The following is a 22439-nucleotide window of genomic DNA, read 5'->3' as shown; positions in this document are numbered from 1 at the left end:
ATATATATATATATATATATATATATATATATATATATATATATATATTTCTGGACATGATAAACCAAACTCAGGACCTGAACATTGTCTATTTAAGGGAAGATTTTTTTTTAAAAGTCTCTACTGTTTCTTCTTCAGTTTTCTCCCCTTTAAATATTTATAATGTGTGAAAATCTCATGTTACTTAATGGACTGATTTGCCAGTTAAGTACTGAGTTAATGCTAACCACACAAATACCATTATGCTGGCTCGGAGCAGCACAGGGCTAGTTGCTAAATTGTTCTCTGAAGGAGAATTAATAAATGTACAATTTTGCCTCTAACTCTGCGCGGTAAAGGGTGACAAGGAGTTTCAAATATCTGTCAAACTGCAAATACATAAGAGGCACTCAGTAGTACAAATCATTTTGAATATTGTATTTTAAAACATCTTTCCTGGGGAAAATGGATCTGGGTAAAAGATGCATTTTAACAGTTCACTGAGCAATGGTGCCCAACGCCTATTCTTAGCACCTGAAAGAGAAGTGACTGTCACCCAGCTGTTTTAGTGACAGTCACAGAGCTGCCTCAAAGGTAACACAGTAGTCGGAGAACAATTCTCCACTTACTGAATTAGAAGATCACCCTCCACACAAAAGGCACCAGACAGACACCATCACGCACCCACACGCACCAAACACCCAGGTCACTACGTTGATCCGCGTGCACACACGCTGCCCGGTCCACTCTCCCGCACACAGGCACCCCCATGCCGAGTTGCAAAAGAAAGAAAAAAAAAAGAGGTACCTACTCTTCTTCGTAGTGCAGGGAAAAAGATTCAGGCAGGCAAAGTTCTACCGAATCCATGTGCGCCCGACAACCATTATTTGTGCACCCCACCTATAAATCAAAGTTTCCTTGACAGAGCCCGGTGCAATTAACACACGCGTTCTCCTGGTGACAGGCCCATAGGCACGGCCAGTTGGGACCGAGGCTCGCACACTCTCTCCTAATCAAGGACTTAAAGCCCCGATTGGAGCTTATTAATATGAAGTAGGGCTTTACATATGTAGTCCCACCGGCCCAGGAGCGCCTCTGATTGGGGGGCCGCTGCCCAATCAGGAGGGAGGCGATGCGAGCCGCCAGAGCCGCAGCCTGCAGGTAGGCAGGGCGAACGCCTGCCCGGAGCACGGTGGGCTAAGCTGCAGCCGGCTGCAAAAGCCCCAGCGATCCGCAGCTTTCCCCTTATTATTCTTTTAATTCCTACCCTAACACACCCCCAGAAGCCTTTTTAAAAAGGGGGGAGGGAGAAAGAAAGGGGAAAATATCAAGCGTAACTAACTTAACTCACTCTACGCTGAAGAGATTTATGGTTGGTTTTTCTAACCTCAGACCTATTTTGTTTTTGCAAAGAACTCACGTCAATTCGATAGATTTGGCCGAAGGATTCTGCAGAAGGTGGTGAAGGAAGTTTATCTGGCCTTACTCTGTATACTGAGTTCTCCATCCCGGGGACGGCTGCGTTTTACTTATTTTTATTATTATTATTATATTATTGCTGCGTGTGTTCTAGTGTCTCATTAACTTCTACTGATACCTTTCCTTGCTGTGTCCTGATATAAAGAACATTTAAAAATAAAATAAGACATGGTTTCAACCTAAGGACTGTTCGACCTCTCTGGGGTGGAAGGTAGCGTCACAGAAGTACAGAAGAGTGCAAGGATGCTGCTGGAGAGAGGGCCTGTGCTTCTGTGGGTAATTCATTCTCTCTCTCTCTCTCTCTCTCTCTCTCTCTCTCTCTCTCTCTCTCTCTCTCTCTCTCTCTCTCTCTTTCGTAAACAATTCAGGCTGCACTGCTTCTCTGCTTCACTTCCAGGTTTGGGCAGAAGACTGAAGGCAGGGACAGGGAGTGGTAACAAGAGCCTTGAATATCAGTGTACACTGTGCAAAATCAACATACAGTTTTTTTTTTTTTTTTTTTGCGGCAAGAACATGAAACAGTACACTGAAAGTATCCTGAAGCATGTACTTATTTCAATACGCAAGACATATGCATGTATGTGAATATTTATATTCATATTTATATGTGAACATAAATAAAACTATATGTAGATATGATTTTATCCAAAATATTTGGCACTGAGGTAAAGCACAAATTATGAGCTTCTACACACAGCACACCTGGCTTGTTTTAAAAAATTAACTCAGGAATATTTTGCATATTGCCCCTCAGCCTGGCCTACAAGAAGCAGTTTCGGACAGATAATAATATACAAAAATTATGGCGACTCAGTCAAAGGTGTAAGAAACAATATAAGAGAAAACACTGTTTTTCCTGTTACTATAGTGTAGGGGCTGCTTCTAATTCTCACATAATAAGGAATTTCTTGTATTCTATTTTAAACTATAATATATATACATATATATATATATATATATATATATATATATACACACACACACCACACACACACACACACACACACACACACACACACACACACACACACACACTAGCAAACACATTTGAAAGAGATAGCAGCTATTTCTAGCAAAGAGTTGCCTGCTACCTCCTGGGAAGTGGAAGACCCAGGCTTTTGACAGAATTCAGCTTTCTTGCTTACCAGCCTCCTGCATCTGAAGTCTTACAGGGCAGGAATAGGATCATCTCTGTGATCAAAATAAGACAGCTCCAAAATTCAGTGTGTGTTAAATTCACCACATCAAAACTTAACTCTCCCAACCCTCTCAGATTTTCTAGGTCTTTAAGAAACAAAACACTAAAATAGAACGTCCACATTAAAATTCAGAATATAAAAAAGACAGGCACGATTTTGTCACACACACCCCCCACACCACGTTTTGAGCTATATCCAAGATAGGCATCTGATTCCTTCCATGCGTGTTTTAAATGTACACAAGTTTCTAGAACCAGGACTTACACAGAAGAAGAAGAAGAGAAAAAAGACTGTGCTTAAGAATACTGTATAAAAACAGGTAGTAAAAGCTTAATTACCAGTAGCATTATGCTGTCTATATTGTTAAATGTGAACTCTGCAATTAAGATGTAAATTTGGTTGTGAGCACTGAATTAAAAGAGCTTTGATACGGAGAAGAAAATCCAAGCATTCTGCAGACACCCAGTTTAAAAAAAAAAGAAAGAAAATTAAAAGACCTGCCTATCCAGTTGAAAATGAGAGATGGAATCAGTTTACAAGTAAAGAAATAAATAAAACGATGTTTTGCAAGAAATATGTTCTTTTTTTCTAAAATACACTCAGAGAAGTACAAAAGTATACACTGCTTCCCAAAGAAAAGCATCTCTCAAAAATTGCTCTGATTTTTTTTTACTAAATTAAAAATTTCAAAGTAATTAATAGATGTATATACCTATCATATATTATATATATTCACATTCCAATGGAAGTTTCATATTTTTGTCCCAGAATACTTACTTAAAACTTAAAATTATTCTGTCTACTTGACACATCTTAATATCCCAAAGAATGTATTCCGCTCTGCACTTGTACAGTGCCCAGTACTATACTCAGTCTCACTGTATCATGCTGCTGTGACAGTGGCTATTGTGACTCCTTTGAAACGGCCCTTTAAAGACAAGGTTTGGAGTCAATTATTCACCAGCGAGTCTTAAAGTCACTACAAGGTCTAGAAGTAATCTTTGATTTCCCCAAATTTCCTTATTTGGGTAATTTATTTGCTGTCATTACAGACCATTTGATTTCTCTGCTGTATATTTTGGATTCACATGCATGATGGACCAGTCTGTTCTCTGTGCCCACAGAGAACCCTGCACAGATGTGCACAGTGTTCTTTTCTGATCCTTCCCTAACTCCATCCTCACTGAGCAACCAATGGATGCTAGGTAAGTGATGTGGCTTATAACCTGCCCAAGACCCTAAGGTGCCACTTGCAATCTTAAATCCAGTGCAACCAATTTAAAATAATACCCAATAGCAATAAACTTGCCAAGAAGCTTGCAGAAAAGTATACAAGCATATAGCTCAGGGCCTCTCAGGAAGCCCAACCCAGGCACGGAGCTCTCTCATCTTGGAAGAGGCAGGAACAGGGAATTATTAATAATAAACATGCCACTTGTAAAGCTGAATTAAGCACCCAAGAATCTCAGAGAAGACTACAGAGACACACCAGACATGGGAGACCAGAGAAAAAAAGCCTAGAAAAACGTGCACTGTTGATCTGTATATACCCTGTACAGTCTTACCACAAGGAGTCCACCCAAATCAGGAAGAAATTGAACCAAACACAAAGACCCCTGAGGACTGTTGCACAAAGAATATACATAAATTAGTTACTATCTGTCTCTCATGCACCGGGCCCACACTCTATGCAGAATTCCAATCTGTTCTTCATTAGGCAATACAGTCATAAATATCTGAATATCTTCAACAAATGCAGAGGTACCAGTCAGAGGACAAATTTCATTTCTATTTGAATAAAACAGTAACAAGCAATGTCTAAGTGGAAACAAGAGATAGGTTCCTGTGAATTGTATATGGCAGGAATTTTACCACATTTCCCACCAAAACCATGTCCTAAAACATCCTAACACTGTATTTTGGGGTTAGGCAAAGATGATGAGGAATTTAGTCTTGGTGTAATTCCTGTATTTCTAATGATTTTAGTTTTCAACTTTGTCCATGAGAACCAATAGGATGAATCAATTGAATTGTTTAAAATCATCTTTGGCATGTTTGAAGGTCTCCGTTTCACACTGCACTTCTGACATGTGCTACACATTTGAAAAACCAATGGCCTGGTGCACTGATAATTCCAGTTTGCCTTGTATCCTACCATTCAAAAATGTCTCCCCTCAAATCCTTAACATTTGAAAAGTGGTTTAGCCTTTAGAACCACTTTCCCTCCTATCTTAGACGCACTGTATACGGTACAATGAATAAACTCAACTAAACTTAACTAAGCAAGATTATCAGAAACTCCTGTCTTTATATCCCAAAGGAGACCAAACATTCTTTGGAAAACCGTCTTAGGAAACAAGCACAGAAGGTAGGGTGCCAGACGCTGGGTACTGTCCTCAGGAGCCCTGTGGCCTTGTTCAGGTCCCCTCACCTAACTGTCCCTTATTCTGTCACTTGCAGAAGCCAGGCTCTATTGTGCTAGGAGCCTGCCGAAGCTAGCACCTTTCCCACTGAGAGCACAGACTTGCATCCAAGTCCAATGCCTACTTTCCTTTTCACCTCACTTTGTGCGGCATTTCGTTTCTAGGGTGCAGACTTTGATATTTAAATGCTTGTCTCCATTGGCAAGACACAATCATTTCTGTGGCAAGTGGTCACTTCCACAGAAGCACTAATAAAAGCCTCGCCTTCTGACAAACCTCCTGTCCCATAAATCTATCTAACCCATCCCCAAATTATGTAGTCTACATTCACCAAGGAGCTATTGTCTCGCTTTGAGAACGCATCAAACTCTTTTCCAAGTGGTGTCTGTGTGTGTGTGTGTGTGTTTCTGTGTAAAAAAGCCAAGGAGAGACAGAGAAACTACTAGAGGCAATTTGGTTTCTGTTTAATTAATTCAGGATTATTTTGCTTGCGTTTTGTCAGGCTAATAATATACACGGGGAAGTGTCAGTAAAAATTAAATTATAAACTACAGTCAGTCCAGTGGGAAAGCTGACTTTCGTTACATTGTATTTCCAAGGCCCTCACTCTCATAAAATGTCAGCTACATGTTAGGGCATCCTGTAAGCTTTTTTCAGGCTGCATGGCATGCACTGACGGAGGCATAGTTAACATTGTGAAATTATACATTAATAAATGAGCTGCAGTTACATTCTTTCCTGAATGTTAAGCACCATGAGCTAAATGCAGAAAACATTCAAGGTCAATGTCCCGTTTTTAGACCTTTTCAGGCGGCTGTAATATTATGATAATCAAGCTTAAAATATTCCTATAGAAAGGGTAAATTAGCCTTTTCACTTGAAAGATGATTATGATAAACAATAAACCTAAGAGGGGACAAAGTCCCTATTTTTAAAAGCTATAAATTGTTGACTCAATGGTGTGTGTGATCGCGTTGTCCAAAATAAAGGGTGGTTTCATTCTGAGGGAACAGAGGGGAGCGCGGAAACAGTGGGGGAGGGGTGGTACGAATATGACAGACTTCTGAATATCAATGCATGGTTTGATGCCAGCAAAAGGACCAAATTATCCCCCTTAGCCACCCTGTTACTTGTAGAGTATATCTGAGGATAAATGTGTGTGTGTGTCTCATGAAACACACACGAAAAGCACACCTTCCCTGATGATTATCAATATAATTTGAAAGGTTTCTACTCGGAGAGCTTCCATTAACCCTTTTTGTCCAGATTTTCAAAGGACTAGTTTAAAAACCAGAAAAGAGACTGAGATCGATTGTGCCATCAGATATCCACATAAACGGGCTGAGAGAGTTCATTAGCCTTTTTTTTTTTTTTTTTTTTTTAATGTTAGAAGCTGACAAACTTCTAAGGATCTGTTTCACAAATGACCAAGCTTGATAAAAATCTGCTTCCCTCAAACAACGCTGATTAATTGGGACCATGTCTATCACACCTGCAGAAACCGAGAGATTGTCAAGTAAAAGCGCTTACAGGAGGGAGCCTTGGTCTGTTCTGAGACAGGTCAAGGTTCACATTCACATGACCCAGAGAGAGAATAAGGCTTTGGTAATCAGTCACTTTACCTAGGCAACTTTTTGTTTCTTTCTGTATCGAATGGGAATTGAGAAAACAGTTTTTGTAGAATTGTTATCACAATTGAACAAGTTAAACTAACTCAGTAAACTGCCTGGCCCTGGTTGCAGGTTACAGGTGGAAGGCATATGACTTATTGGGCTAGGGTCATTCTTATTTGAACCTGTTATCCTAGTCTTATGAAGGACAATCATCCCTCTTTATACTCTCAAAAATCCTGCAGTTTAGAAAATAAATCTTAACTGTTTTCCTCCTTAAAGTGGGATTTTTAAATTGTATTAGCATTATTTTGAAATCCAATTGAAAGAATAGGAACAAAAGAATGCTTTTGTAAGTCAATTGGACTCCATCTTTGAGTCATTTGAGGTCTTAATTAAAACAGAAGAAAATTAAGTACAAGCATGACAATGTTAACTTGACAGAATCTAAAACCACCTGGGAGACAGACCACTGGGCTCTGCTGTGGGACATGATCTTCATTGTCCTAAAGGAGGTGGGAAGACTGTCCACTCTGGGTGGCACCATTCCTTGGCTGGGATGCTGGATCTGTAGATGGAAGAGGAGCTCACAACAGCATTAATTCATCACTCACTTTTTCTCAAAGGTCCTGTTGCCTTGACTGCTCTGTCACGATGGACTATACCGTTACAGTGTGCACCAGAATAAGCTGGTTCTTCTTTGAGTTGTTTTTTGTCATTGTATTTTAATCTCAAGAAGAAGAAGAAGAAGAAGAAGAAGAAGAAGAAGAAGAAGAAGAAGAAGAAGAAGAAGAAGAAGAAGAAGAAGAAGAGGAGGAGGAGGAGGAGGAGNGAGGAGGAGGAGGAGGAGGAGGAGGAGGAAGCACCTCCCCAGTAAAATAAATATAACCTTTGCCTTAATATTCTGTGAACTGCCTGTTATTCTACTTTGTGTCCACTGGCTGAACAAAATGCACAGGAGCAAGGAAAGCCAATGCCTTCAGCGTGGTCATTTTGTCTGATGAGGAGCACAGTGTGCCAGGAGAGTTAGTAGAATCGGCTGGCACTACAAATAACTCAGTTGTACAATCTTCCCCCAAAAGGAGACAGAGAGAATGTACCCTTCTGCATCTCTTCTCTCACATCCTTCTACTGAAGCAGGTCAGGCCGGTCAACAGTGATGCTGGCTTCCATTGTCCCAGGCAAAAGAAGTGCGTTTGGACAATGGGGTGTTAGAGGCAGGGATTAGCCTAGGTTAGGAGTCCAACCTGTTTTACCTTACAGATACATGGCTCCTGAGAGCTCAGAGCCTTAACACAGGTCATACACCTAAACAGTGAGGTTGGCCCTATCAGAAACTTCACATTTCCTTCCTCTCTTAGGTTGGTTAGCATCAGACTACTAACACTAATCTCACAATTGGTGACAATACACCAGTGCATGGAAATAGGGCACACTGAGATCTGAGTGTCCCAAGTGAAAAGGTCCTCTGAAGAGTTAAGACACATTCAAACCCAAGAGATAAATTCCACATGTATACTTTGTCCCCAAAGCATAGTAGAATCTCTAAAATCACACCTTTTCTTTTTCTTTTCAAGATTTATCTTTATTTTACTGTGTGTGGGGGTGGGGGGTGGGTTGTGCACACAAGTGCAGTTCCCGCAGAGGCCAGCAGAGAGCATCAGATGCCTTGTAGCTGGAGCTGCCTAATGTGTTAGAAGATCAGAACTCCCCAGTCCTCTCTCTGCAAGAACAGTGTGCACTCTTAGATGCTGAGCCAATTCTCCAACACCTTAAAGGAATAATTTTTTTGTTTTGTTTTTGTTTTTCGAGACACAGTTTCTCTGTGTAGCCCTGGCTGTCCTGGAACTCACTCTGTAGACCAGGCTGGCCTCGAACTCAGAAATTCGCCTGCCTCTGCCTCCCAAGTGCTGGGATTAAAGGCGTGCACCACCATGCCTGGCTAAGGAATAATTTTTTAAGGAATAAGGAATTAGTGGGATGTTATAAATTAATTCTCTCTCCTCCCCCATCTAACATAGATAGATTTGGGAGTAGTGATTGCCTTTGGAGATGTAGTTTTTACAAAATGCTCACTGTCCCCACCACTACCACCCCCGCCTCCACTCCAGCATTAATCTAACTGCAATTTGTGGAGCTGCACTGAGTCTAAAGGCATCCAGAGGACCAGTAATGGAACTTGGCAAATAGTCTTATCAGTGCTTCAGAAACATGAAGTACATATCATTCATGGATGGATGGATGGATGGATGGATGGATGGATGGACCTACAAACAAACAAATGATCTCCCAGTGACTGCTCCTCCACTGTTAATAGGGAATTCAGTTTATGGTGCCTCACTGACTAGTGTAATATAAAGAAATTTGAAACCTGAAGGGTTTTGTTTTGTTTTGTTTTGTTTTGTTTTGTTTTGTTGTAAGATAAATGGAGCAGATAAGATCAAAGAGAAGAAAGGACGTAAAAGCCAAGGCCAGGGTCCAGGACAGTGCTTCAGCCACCATTTTGAGATGAACCACTAGATAGCCAGGGAGGAAGGGGGGGGGCATGACTTGGTTCAAATTTTTATTTTCTGTTTTCCAGATACTCATATTGACCAAGTTTTGGATAATGCAAAATAAATGAAGCAGCTCCCTCTCTCCATAGCCATCGCTGCGACCCAGGCCACCTCCATGGCAGTAGCACTGCCTCCTGCTGCAGGGCAACTGTACTTTCTAAAACAATAGCTCAGATAGTCACTGTGACCAAATCATAGTGTGGCAAAGCCGGCAGAGCTGTTCTTGTGAGCCTGCACACAGTTTTGGCCTTAGGAAATCGTATTTCTTAAATTTCATCCCGTTAAGATTTGTTGGTGAGATGTGGACAGATACCCAAGGGAGAATGCCCACATGGGCTCTGTTCCTCTGAGGTGACATGCTAAAGCTACAGAAGACACAGGTATTGGCCCAGTAGGGGGATGGGGGCTAATTATGGGCCAAGAAGACGAAGTCTCACCTCAGGCTGCTCTCTGGCTCTCATACCTCCTTTCACGTAGTTCTTCAAGCAAGCCCTGTGTGGTTGTGCAGATGCACATGTGTGCTCACCGTGGGAACTCTCAGAAGAGGCTGGATGGCCACTGAGCTGCCAGGGATGCATCTGGCTCTATCTCCCCACTTTTGGGGTTATAAGTACATGACATCATGCCTGGTTCTTTTACTTGGGGCTTGGGGAATCAAATGTAGGTCCTCATGCTTACACCTGCAGGCCTGTTCTTGTATTCAGTGCTTCATCCCTAGAGTTAACTCCTGATATAAACACATCATATTAGTAAGAGCCATTGTTTGTTGTTGTTTTCCTAGAAAGCCACACTAAGGGCTGGCTTTGGATCTCAGCAGTAAAGAGCCTTGGCCCAAAGCATAGCCAACCACCTGAGTTTGGTTCCCCAGGGTTCACATGCTAAAATCTGGGAACCAGCTCCCACAAGTAATCCTCTGACGTCCACAGGTGTCCGGTGACAATCATGTACCCACAGGGAAAATTAAAGATTGAAAAATTAACATATAAAAAAGAGAAGGGAACCAAACTTTGGATACAAAATAAAGTAAGACAAAGAATTCTTCTATTCCTCTTGTATAGTAGGTCAAATAACATAACTGTGACGGAGCGGCAGGCTATGCCCTGAAGATGCCAGGCTCTCCCCTCAACGTGCCCCCCTCCCATCCTCAAACCTTCCCAGTCCTGAAGTTCATGCAATCAAAGTCCGCATTACAGGAAGCAGAATAACACAATTAAAGAACCTGTTTGGGTTTTTTTTTTTTTTCTTTCTTCCTTCCTTCCAGAGTGTTGAATTAGGAAGCTAAATAAATCAAAGACAATTTCCATTAGAGAGAAAAGAAACTTAGTTCACTCTTTGATAAATTAGAACTCTAAACAAAGTAGTGAAAATTAACAAAGGGGCCATCGAGATGGCTCCGTGTGTGTAAAGGTGCCTGCCACCAGGCCTGCAAACTTGACTTTGAACCCTGGAAGCTTTGGCTGTTGACATTTTAAAATAATTAGCAGGTAGACTAATTGGGCCAAATTGGGCCTCTTTTTGCTCCTTACAATCATCTTGTATGACCTGTGGAAATTCCATTATTCTATTATTATGGTCTTCATCACTGACTTCATTATAGAGATGACAAAACTGAGACCCAGGAACCTTGCCTAGTTAAAGACACCCAGACTTTGCAAAGTCACAACCTGATTTATGTATCAAGTTTTTAATTCTACATTGTTACTGCTTCTGGGCTAAAGCTGTTTCCTATACATCATCCTTGTGTCCTCTTAAAACGACACACAGAAAGGCAAGCACTGGGTGGCCTGTAATTGTCAGTCACCAGGAAGTTTTGCTTCAAAAAGCATAATCCAGCGGCCATTCACCACTGTCTGCCTTGCTGTGTGCCCATCCTTCTTGACATACATGTGCTTTTCGGTGAGTAAATGCCTGAGACACCAACAAGAACCCAGAACACAAAGGATGACCCCAGCTCTGCTTTTCCCTTCTCGGCTCTTAACTTGGCAAGGTTTGCCAGAGCCCCCCTCATGGCTGTTCTGCTGCCTCCAGACAAGAAGTCTGTCTCCTCTGAGGGACCCAAAGGAGGACTTGGGATACTGTTCAGTGGGAAAAGGCTTTGGTTTCAACCCTAGGTACTGCAAAAGAAAACAACAAACAAAAAAAAAGATCCACTGCCACCATCATCAAAAGCAAACAAAACCCCAGAAAAATGTTCCCCAAAAGCAAGCAAGCAAGCAAGCAAAGTAAAATATTAAAAACAGCAACAAGAGAGAAGAAGAAATACCCCCTCTCAAATTACTAATTAGCTAATTAATTTAAAAGCAGTTTAGAAGACCACAGTGGCCTAGAATTTCCCCCAGGATCTCCCAAAAACCAAAGAACTCTGATGAATTGACAGAATGCAACATTGTTGCATGCAGGCTTTCTTCAGAAGTATCCTGCTTCTTTGCTCTGTGCAGGGGAATGGGCTTTCTCCTGCAAAGTGCTAGGATATAATACTTTTTCAAAACATCCTGGAAAGAAACACGGGGACGTTTTATTTTGTTTTGTTTTGTTTTGTTTTGTTTTGTTTTGTTTTGTTTTGTTTTGTTTTGCTTTGCTTTGCTTTGCTTTGTTCTGTTTTGTTCTGTTTTCTATCAGTTAAAATGATGATCTGAGACATGGCAAGTTTACTATGTGCCTGCTGCTGGTACTGCCTTCCAGTCCCGCCCAAGTCCTGCCCTCCATCAGTCGAGCAGTTAGGACTATTCAATCCTACCAATAGTTTGAGATACATAAAGAACAGATGTAAACATTCTGTTTCACAGTCTGAAATCATGTGCCCGCACTCTTGGGAGAGTTATCTTTTATAAATAAATTCTGTAGTATCACAGAGTGAACCTTCTCCCCTGTGCCTCTGCCTGCGATTCCGTCACCAAGGTCATGCACCAAGACAATTTACATAGCAGACAGAAAATACTCACAAGTCCCTCCAGTGCAACCATACAGAACACACACACACACACCCCAATCTCATAAACATTTACCCAACTTGATTTTTTTTTTTTGAAAATATGCATCAAGTGTTTGAGGGAAGGTCAATGATTTAGCAGTTTTTCAATTAGCTACTAATTAAATGGGATATATGAGATCTATTTTGACTTGTGAAAAGGGTTTGTTGTTGTTGTTGTTGTTGTTGTTGTTGTTGTTTTGGACTGAACCTCCCAACTCTGAGGATGAGAAAATAGACTCCTGCCTTTCTCCTTCCTCAAGCTGAGGGACCTGTAGCCTAAGGGAGTCAATCCTTGTGTCTTGGTCTCTTCATTTTTCAAATTGTGAATTGCTCCAACCTCATCTGTAGCTAAGGGGGTTGAAGGAAACAGTCTATATATCAGTGAGCCCCCAAACTCTAATCTAAACAAGTAATTTATAATCTCTGGCATCAGGAGTTTGTAAAGTTCCCCAGATACTTTGGATGTGCAGCCAAGTTTGAGACTAAGAACTGCTAGTAAATCACTTAGTGCAGAGCCCAGCATCCTTAGCAGTCCTCCACAGGACTCAGAAGGAAGAATCATCAACTCCAAGGGGATGGGGTCAGGGAGCCTTGGTTCAGCTTTCCCTTAGCATCTTTGAGTTCCTAAGCCCTGGAGTCTCCAAAGTAAACCAGCAAAAACCAGACACAGTGTGGCAGGGTTGCAGATGCTGCTCAGGGGGAAATGCTGCTTCACCTGTGCACGAGGTCACTCTGTCATCATCAGTGTGGAAGGGAAGGAAAAGCATCCATTAGTTGGAATGAACTTCCTTACTCAAAGCTCTGCAGACAGAGGGCTAGCTGTGGACTCTGGGAAATCCCTTTCTCTCAGGTCTACTGTTAGAACAATTAACATAAGGGAGGGGCTGTAGAGGGGTCTGCCTCAGTTGAGAGCAGTTGCTCCTCTCAGAGGATCTGAGTAGATTCCCAGTGCCTACTTAGGGTGGCTAACAAGCAGTTATAATCCAGATGGAGGAATTGAACACCCTCTTCTGACCTCTGTGAGCGACCCCCCCCTCTCTGTCACACACACACACACACACACACACACACACATACAAGTCTAAAGGCTTTAGAAATAAATAAAACAAAAAACAATGTTGCTGTGCAACCCCTTCTTCTTTGTTGACTTCCCCGCTGCTGCCCTTCCATTTGTACCACAGAGCTTCCCCAGGCTCTTTTGAGCCAGTGTTTCAGAACCAAACAAGACATAACTCAGTGTTAAAACCCATCCTTGGTACACCCCACTCCTGTGTGCGAGTAGTGGGGAAGGAGGTGTACGACGCAAAAATTAACCTGTCTGTCTCCTTTGTTCAGTGTGTTGCAGGGGATGTCTTCTTAGCATTCCCCTCTACCTGCTTTGCAAATTGTCCCGTAAGTATGTCCACAGCCTGATGTGAAGTCCTCAGCTGGCTCCTGACCTCAGCCATGGCTGCCCTTTCTCTGCTGAAGGTGGACCCCTTGGATCACTGGCTTGCTATTATTCTGTGCCTAATGGGCCTGACCTGTGCAATATTTTTTTATCTGGCTATGGTCCTATCTCTAAATTCTCTGTTTTGAATGAATACCGATTTTGTGACATGAAGTCTGCTATATAATGAAATGCAAACAATGGAAAGGCTAAGTCAGTTTACAAAAAAATCTATTTGTCAAACAGTGTGGAGATGCTCCCAATTTAGCCCAGCAGCCCATGCAGTTCTTGATAAGGGAGCTAAACACCCAGCAGTTCGCCAAATGAAAATAAAAGCATCTAGCCAGGGATATATTCTCCTTTCAAAGTCTTTGTTGTAACTTGTAGCTAATTAAATGCCCCTACACACGAGAAGCACACAGCAGCAGAATCGGAGAATTTTCTTACAAGAGAGCAGAGGAGAAGAGTGGAGCCCCACACAAGCTTCCTGTGAGCTCCCCTTACTGCATTTACATTTCTATAAGGCTTCATCAGCCTGGAGAAAAAAAAAAAAGGCACAAGAGGAGCCCTTTCTTGTTCAATTGGACCAGAAAGATTTCTAAGCCCTGTAAAAGAACGTGCTCAACATTTAAAAAGAAGAAGAAGGAAAAAAGAAAGGAAAAAAGAAATAGTAACTCTGCCTTAGATGCTGGGGAGAGACAGTAACTGAAGAATTTTTAGGAACTGAAAGGGTTTGATTTTTTTTTTTTTTTTTTTTTAATGTGTAACATTTTCCCCATGCCCAGGAACTGGTGGCTGGCAGTTGCCTACCTGTATGAAGGCTAACATTAATTAAAGATGCTCTGAACTGACCATGCCACACTTATCGATACAGGGTTGTATTTCTAACAATAGACTATAGAGATACTAGACACATGAATGACAAGGGCGTTCTTCACCCCTTCTGAGTTTTACTGCCCATTGGAAAGAATTTGAAATGTTAACCCTCTGCTGAGTGTGTCTGCTCAGCGTACAAGAAAATGACTATCAAACGTAACACCGAGTTGTCATTGTCTCTACTTGGTACCACTTGTCCGTTCAAGCATAGCATATCCAACAAAATGGAGTGGCTCCAGAGAGACGGAGTGGAGTCCCTGCAGAGGGGACAGGGCTAGAGACTTGCCAGAGAATTAGCAGCTCTTTGGGGTCTGGGTAATTTATATTACACTGATTTCTCTATGTCTGCTCACAGTTCTCATATAGATCCCTCAGGTTCAAACAACACTTCCAGAGTCGCCTCTCAACACTCCTGACCCCTAGACATAGCCCTGTGTGTGCCCTCGGCTCCTAGAATTCTCTCCTCCATATGGACACTAAAAAAGGTCACTTCCTCCCAGGAGGCAACTTGTCCCTCCATTGTTTTGCATTTTCATATCTATTTATGCATGGTTTTACTTCTCTCACGAACCTGCACCCTTGATGCAAGTCTCATCTCTGACGTCTGCAGCAGAGCTTCGACTACTAGGGCATCCATGCTTCGGCTCCTTATTAAGTAGCGGGAGGGGTACACTGCGGAGCATCAGCCTCTGACTTCCTGTTTTCTACCACGTAAGTGATTTATGAATGTGACCCCTTGGGTCAAGAGAGGAATACTGACTTCTGTGTGCAGGCCTACATTGGTCAGCTTTTAAGTCCTATTGGTTGTGACCCACGTCACCTCCATAATTGTTGTGTTCTGAATAAGTGGATGTCCTGAGCAGTGTCTTTGATAGCTCTTCTCCACCTCTCTTCCTCATTCTGGTCCATTCTCGATGATGCTGTCTCACACAGCTACCTTGGTTCTCCCAAGGGGGTTTCAAACAGAATTCAGAGGTTTTGCATCTGAATACCGAGTCTGTTCTCAATCCAACTCAAACCCTCTTTTCTGCTTTAGTTTTATATTCTGCACCTAACACCAGATGTACAAACCACCGTTGAACCTGAATATGCTGAACTCATGGCCCTGCTATTGTATAGGTAACGTCAATCCATTCCCGCTATCTTCCATAAGTAGAAAACGGCTCTACAGAGTTGTTTGCTTGGTTCGTTGGAAAAGGCCATTTCTGTTTGTAGTTAGAAAGAAAGAAAGAAAGAAAGAAAGAAAGAAAGAAAGAAAGAAAGAAAGAAAGAAAGAAAGAAAGAAAGAAACTGCTTTTCTGAACTAAGTCTGTAAAGATGACATGAGAAGACGCATTCATGGTAAATTAGATAATCTTTATTGGCAGATGGGAAAGAATTGGATTTCTCCAATTGGCTGTATCCTCTTTAAAGCAGGCACTGTCTAGTTTATGCCAACTGTCTCCACTGGGCTTGTATACAGTAGTTGACTATTAAGGATTCCATTAATGACACTCTGCCTAGTCCTGTACTAGGTTCCTCTAGCCTTTAATGTGATTCTCTACATACAGTAGGAACTCAATAAACTCCATTCGCGTGAACAGAAATAGCATCTTAACTTTTTCCTTCTTTGCCAAAATATAAAAATAGAGCGAGACACAGAAGGAGGACACTTTCAGTGACTAGGGAACAGGGATCCTCCGAGCAAAAGTCAAGAACTATATTAAATTAAAATGAAACCAGGTTATTTATTTACATATTCCAAATAAACTATATATATATAAACTACTTAAAATGTTGTATTCATATCGCCCTCTGGTGTTGGACTCTCCTAGATAATTAAAAGGACCCTCAGACTTCAAATTTAGGTAAGATATTCCCCAAGAGGGGGGTCTTCCCCCCCACTCTGATGACTACAGAATGTGTTTGACAGCGGATGAGAAGTGAAGGGGTTTTCAAGTGTGCTATCATTGCTGTACTCCATACCAACAAGGCATGGGGCCTCCAATATATTTGCTTAATGGAGTGAATTTCCCCTTCTGTCAAGACAGTGCTTCACTGGGGGTGTCATTAGAGAGCCATGGCACAAGGTTGCTAGCTCTACCACATGAAAGAGGTGTATGGTAAAACCCCCAAAGGCACAGCTTTGTGACAGTGGCATACTGTGAAAATGGAGCCCTTTGCCAAATCAAGTACACAAGAAGGTGCTCAAAGGATGGCCAACGAGCCTGGAAACGGCAACAATCTGAGCGTTTGCTCTTCTCAGTCAGGGTACCAATGTGGCCGAAATGAAATAATACATCTACTATATAGTGACTGCTGGTGTCATGGGGGGAACCTTGGATTAATATCTATGTAATTAACTCGCTATTTTTCCTGGCTATGTAAACACACACACACACACACACACACACACACACAAAGATATCATTGGTCTTCAAAGAAATTTAACATAGAGCACTCATTAAAGTTTTCCCCAAAGCAGGCATATATTTGCAAAAAGTCTTAGACTGTGAAACATCAAGAAGAAGACAGATCTCAACACAATTCCTTTTGTGGGGTGCTTTAAAAAGTCACCTTGTACTCATACCACATCATCATCACTGTCAGCAGCCCTGATGGCCATGGGTCCTATCATTACGGACAATGCTAAGTACTGCCAGGTGGTGATAAATGAAATCTGTCCTCAGCACCTGCCATCCCATGGCTCACTGGAACGCAGCCTTAATTAAGACCCAGTGCTACTGGTTGGGAAACTGAGGCTCCATGGTACTCTGCAGACAACTAGCAGAACGATGCCCACCCTGTCTAGATCCAGAGGGCAGCTGGTTTTTGCTCTTGGCCATTTTCTTTTTCCTTTTTTTTTTTTTTAAAGATTTATTTAATTTATGTATATTAGTACACTGTAGCTGTCTTTAGACACACCAAAGTAGGGCATTGGATCCAATTATAGATGGTTGTGAGCCACCATGTGGTTGCTGGGAATTGAACTCAGGACCTCTGGAAGAGCAGTCAGTGCTCTTAACCGCTAAGCTGTCTCTCTGGCCCTTAGCCATTTTCTTTACTGCCATTAGGGACAAACACTTATGATACCCTGAACATGACCCACGAATAGTGTGGTCCTGCTCACCTGCCATATACAACAGTCTTCTTTTTCTCTAAGGGAAGAGGTTTGAGAAGGCTGAGGGAATTTGGAGAAGAAAGTTAACAAGATCAAGTGAGATAATAAAGAGAGTGTCTTCCGCAGTCTAAAGAAACAGCAATTAAACAGAGAATACTAAACTTTGGGGTGTCGAGTCAATTTATCTCTACTATATTTGGCAGGCATTTAACACATTGCTGTTAGCACCAAGCTAGGTGCCAAAATAAATATTTACACAAAAGGGAGATGCTAGCTTGCATTGTTGCCTTAGAAGGCATCAGCTGAACATGGCTCTGAGAGGCACTCCAATGATGATTTAACGGCATCCCTCACCGAAGTATTGCACATGGTTGTGCCCACGTGCACACCTCCCTATACACTCCTGATCACAAAGGCTCATTGGTACCAAGAATCTACAGGTTTTAATCAAGGACTTTCAACAGACACTGACCATAAAAACAAGAGTTGGTAAATTACATGGTGTGTGTCTTTAGTTTTTACTCTTCTATGAGGCAATGGCTGACATGAAAAGCATTCTGTTCACTGGGAAGAAAGAAGCAATATAAAATGGTCAGTGACTGCAGGGCTTGGCTTAGAGTCTGGGCAGTGCTGGCCTGATTGCCGTCTAACCTCACACACAGCCAGTGAGGCAAAGAGCACCATTGCCTTCTCCAGTTGAGTCATCATCCAACTTCATATCCACAGCATCTTTAGCACTCATGCTAAGGTGACGGTGATAAAGAAGGAAATGAACTCAGACACCAACTTATTCAGGGGAATGGAGCAGGGAGTGATGAGCTGGATGTTGTGACCCTAGGGCTTGCAATGGCTCAAGGTTGTGATGCCTCCCACTGCACCCACTGCTTCTCTAAACTGGAAAAAGAGAAGCAAGCTTATTAAAAGGTGAAAATACCAAGACAACAAGACACTAATAATTAGAGGGAAGACACCCTAACCATCTGTGTTAATTTTACATCTGCAGTACCATGCATCCTGAACAGAAGGGACCCACCACCCAAAAGGATTCACTGCTGCAAACTTATTTCTATTTTTTTTTCATTTTTCTTGCCTGGGAACAGAAAGTGTACCAAATTTGAGTGTGTATGGAAGTATGAGACAGACACATTTTTCAAGGTATCAGTTGGAACATTGTATTACAAACTCGTCCTCTGTGGCTGATGCTTAGCCTGCAAGAAGGGTACTCTAGTGCCTTCTCTGTATGGACAGACAGAAGCATGAACAGACAGGAAGAAGCAAACTCCTGGAGAGGTGATCAAGTACTCATGGATCCTTCATCTTCCCCTTAGACACCTTAAAGGGCTGTCAAATGTTCACAACAGGAGTGCTTCCTCAGCCCAGAAGCTGTCTGTACAGTAAACAAATGAAACACACACAGCACAAACACACAACATAACACACACACACACACACACACACATACAGCACATAATACATCACACACAGAGCACACCCAGCATACATATACATATGTACAACACACACAAGGCACATACACACACAGCACACACATATACATATAGTGTGCATGCACAACACACACAACACACATAGCATTCACACTCCAGACACACAGCTTCCATCTGGTTGCTGCAGTATCCCTGAGAGAGAATACAAGGGAACTGGCTGGACGGGGCATAGCGATGGCGCTTCCTTCCAAACATGTAGCATGACTCTACCAGAACAGCTGCATTGGGTCAGGACCTGAATGCTCGTGGATGGCGTCTATAGAACCCTGCCTCTTGGCCTGGGGAGTTGGTTCAGGGGGTATGAGTGCTTTGCTGCTCAGGCGTGAGGACCTGAGTTCGGATCACTGGCATCCACATAAAAACCAAGCACGGCAACACATTCCTAGTATCCAAGGGCAGGCTGTCAGAAACATCAACAACCCCACAAAAGCAACAATAATCTCCATGTTCAATAAGAACACCTGCCTGACGGGAAGATTGGAGACACTGATAGAAGATGAGAAAACCTGCCTGACGGGAAGATTGGGGACACTGATAGAAGAGAACCCTTGCCTTCTCCTCTGGCAGCCACTTCTGTCCGCAGTCACAAGCACAATTGCATCCACACATGTGTACCTCATGCACTTACAAAGTGACACGTGAGATCAGTGCCCCAGTGTAGGGGAATGCCAGGGTGGGGAGGTGGGAGTGGGAGGGTAGGTAGGGAACACCCTTGTAGAAGCAGGGAGAAGGAGGATGGAATGGGGGTTTCAGGAGGGGAAACCCGGGGAAAGGGGATAACATTTGAAATGTAAATTAATAAAATATCCACTAAAATAAAGAGATAAAGAATGGTGGCCCCACTGTGAGCTAATGGTGTGCCTGGAGGAACCACTCCATCTCTGGAGGCCTGAGTCTACTGACATGTTAGTGAGGAAATGGACTAGGTTATAGAGAACGTGAATTTGGATCCTTAGATATGACTTCTCATCTATGAAAACGGTAGTCAGTGTGACTACAAGTTTGACACTCATGCATAGGAGACCAAAATATGACTAGTGAACTCCATTCACATTTTCCCTTATGCTTGTATTACATAGATCACTCAGTCTGTCACCCTCATTTTGCCTCAGTGCCCTGTAACTGAATGAGAGGAGGATGGTATGAATCCTGTAACATGGAGTAATGGAGTCATACTCCTGAAAACCTTAGATGTGTGTGCCGAGATAGGGGTGTCTGAAGGTATAATTATGGAAAAATACTGATTACAAGAAGATCTCTGGACTGAAGTTAGCTCAGTGGTAGAACAGTACTCTAGAATGGAGTAAGTACCAAGAGCTATAGAATGGGTGTGAGAGAGAGAGACAGAGAGAGAGACAGAGACAGAGACAGAGACAGGCAGATGAAAGCCGAAGCCATGATAAGCAATGAGTTCTCAGCTCACTGTAAATATACCCTTGCTAATGCCTACACTCAATAGCTTATTTAAAAATAAAAAATGCCCAGTTCCTCTAATCTGACCTATATCTTTTTATCCGGTTAGAAGAATAAAGGGCTTTCTTTAATCCTTTGACTGACACAAGACGGTCAGTCAAATGCTAACCCCGATGCAGAGGCAAATGCCAGACCATGAGTTTGACTATTAACAGAACTGTGAGTCCGTGTTTGCCACTTCCTGCTTCAGACTTCCTCTGCAGCTGACTCTCCTCTAGTATTTAGAAGCTTGGGGTACAGCAGGTAAATTCGGGCATTTTCTGCCCACTCCCACCTCCCTACTCCTTATGAGGCATCTATACTGTCTCAGTGGTTCTGAAGTGAGATGGTTTGGGAGGGCATCAAAGAATCAGCTGCATTTTGTGAACTTTTTCTCAGGGGCTCTGATTTTGCCACCTGGAACGTGGCAAGGAACCGGTGACAGGGAGGAGTGAGCTTCCCGAAGGAGAAACAGTCACAGGGCGCATGCGCATGGCCTGCTGGGTGCACCACCTGTCCTTGCAGACAGGGGCAGAGCAGGCCAGCAGCCAGTCCAGTTTCATTGGCTGCTATGTGCCTGCAATCTTCAGCACCTGCTGACGTCAAATCAGTCATCCCCCCCTTTAGTTTCTAACAGTACATGAGCTTTACTCCCATCCATTCTGTCTCGGGGTTGGGGGCGGACTACAGATGCCCCTGCGGCAGTCCGTTTGCAGAGGGCCTGCAGAGCTAAGGTACCTAAGCATCTTTTTTGTATTGTTCCACCATCACTTAGGCATCAATTAGCTGGCCTCCACAGCGCACTGCTGCTCATCCTGTGCACTGGGCAACCAGACAGGATGGTCACTATCCTCTACTGTTTGTCCTGTCTCTCAGGTTCCCCGAGACCACACTGAAGCACCTGTTAAAGCTGTTTCTGCTAAGCCGGGCTGCATTTGTCTGGCTGGATTTGGACTTCCTGGATCTGTGACTGAATACAAAGTGATTAGAGTCCAGTGTTTGGCAACAAGCACCAAGGGGAGCTCTGTGGGTCTCCAGAGCACAATGTGTTCTTCAGAGCTCCACGTGGGGAGCGCCCTGCTAGCCTCCCTGTGCTGAGGAGATCAAAATGGACTCCTTTGTCATCAGCTGCCCACCAGCAGCTGTTTAATGTAATTCCAAATGATCCGCCTGAATGAAGTTGTCCTGCCTTCAGTAATCTTTAATTTAGTAAAACACATAGCTGAGCAATACTATTTTCAATGTTACTGGAGCTTTTAAAATAAGTTTCTGATCCGTATGTTTGCTGTGGGGACAGCAGAGTAAAAAGTAAAAATCAACACAGAGAAAGGGGAAAAGAAGAAATGGTTGCCCACACATTATACTAGGTCAAAGCATGGGCTATCAACTGAGAGTTAGGAAACAATGTAACAGTAAAGAGAGTGAATGCACTGGAGATCCCCTTCCCCCTACCCTATTGCCCACTCGGCCTGGAAAAATTGAAATGTGTCTCTTGTAGAGAGATGTGGGTCACACCTGCAATCCCAATGTTTCTGGAGTTGAGACAGGAGGATAGCCACAAGATCTTCTGCATCAGCACGAGCTAAAATATGAAATAATATTATATATATATATATATATATATATATATATATATATAATATAAATAAAGGCAAAATAAAAGGACGCCATATTTCTTCTGAAGAATAGTTCTTGTGATAATAAATGTAAGCGTGGGTAGGTGGGGGGTTAGTTAGTAATTGTGTTCTTCCATTTGCTCAATGATAGTGAAATACAATGCAGAGAGGCAGAGAGCACTCTAGCCTTTCTCTGCCCACCTCTCCTTCTCCTACCCCTGAATTCCTAGCTTCCTTCCCTA

At 42.6% G+C, this 22439-nt stretch overlaps 1 protein-coding gene across 12 annotated transcripts in view; it reads right to left on the bottom strand.

Moving 5' to 3' along the window:
- The window catches only part of Esrrg (estrogen related receptor gamma), a 602152-nt gene that overhangs the window by 210535 nt on the left and 369178 nt on the right, over positions 1-22439 (bottom strand). The window contains exon 1 of one of the 12 annotated variants that reach the window (XM_021197757.2): positions 791-1098. The exons of the other annotated variants lie outside the window; for them this stretch is intronic. Coding sequence (XP_021053416.1) covers positions 791-846 — 56 coding nt within the window. The 5' untranslated portion in view covers positions 847-1098. Of the gene's footprint in view, positions 1-790; positions 1099-22439 lie in introns of those variants that run through there. 12 annotated transcript variants of the gene reach the window in all.

This window comes from Mus pahari, chromosome 5 (genome assembly GCF_900095145.1).
Source record: "Mus pahari chromosome 5, PAHARI_EIJ_v1.1, whole genome shotgun sequence".
Classification (NCBI taxonomy): Eukaryota; Metazoa; Chordata; class Mammalia; order Rodentia; family Muridae; genus Mus; species Mus pahari.
The sequence above is the reverse complement of the archived record's forward strand: the minus strand, read 5'-3'. Positions and strand labels throughout refer to the sequence as shown.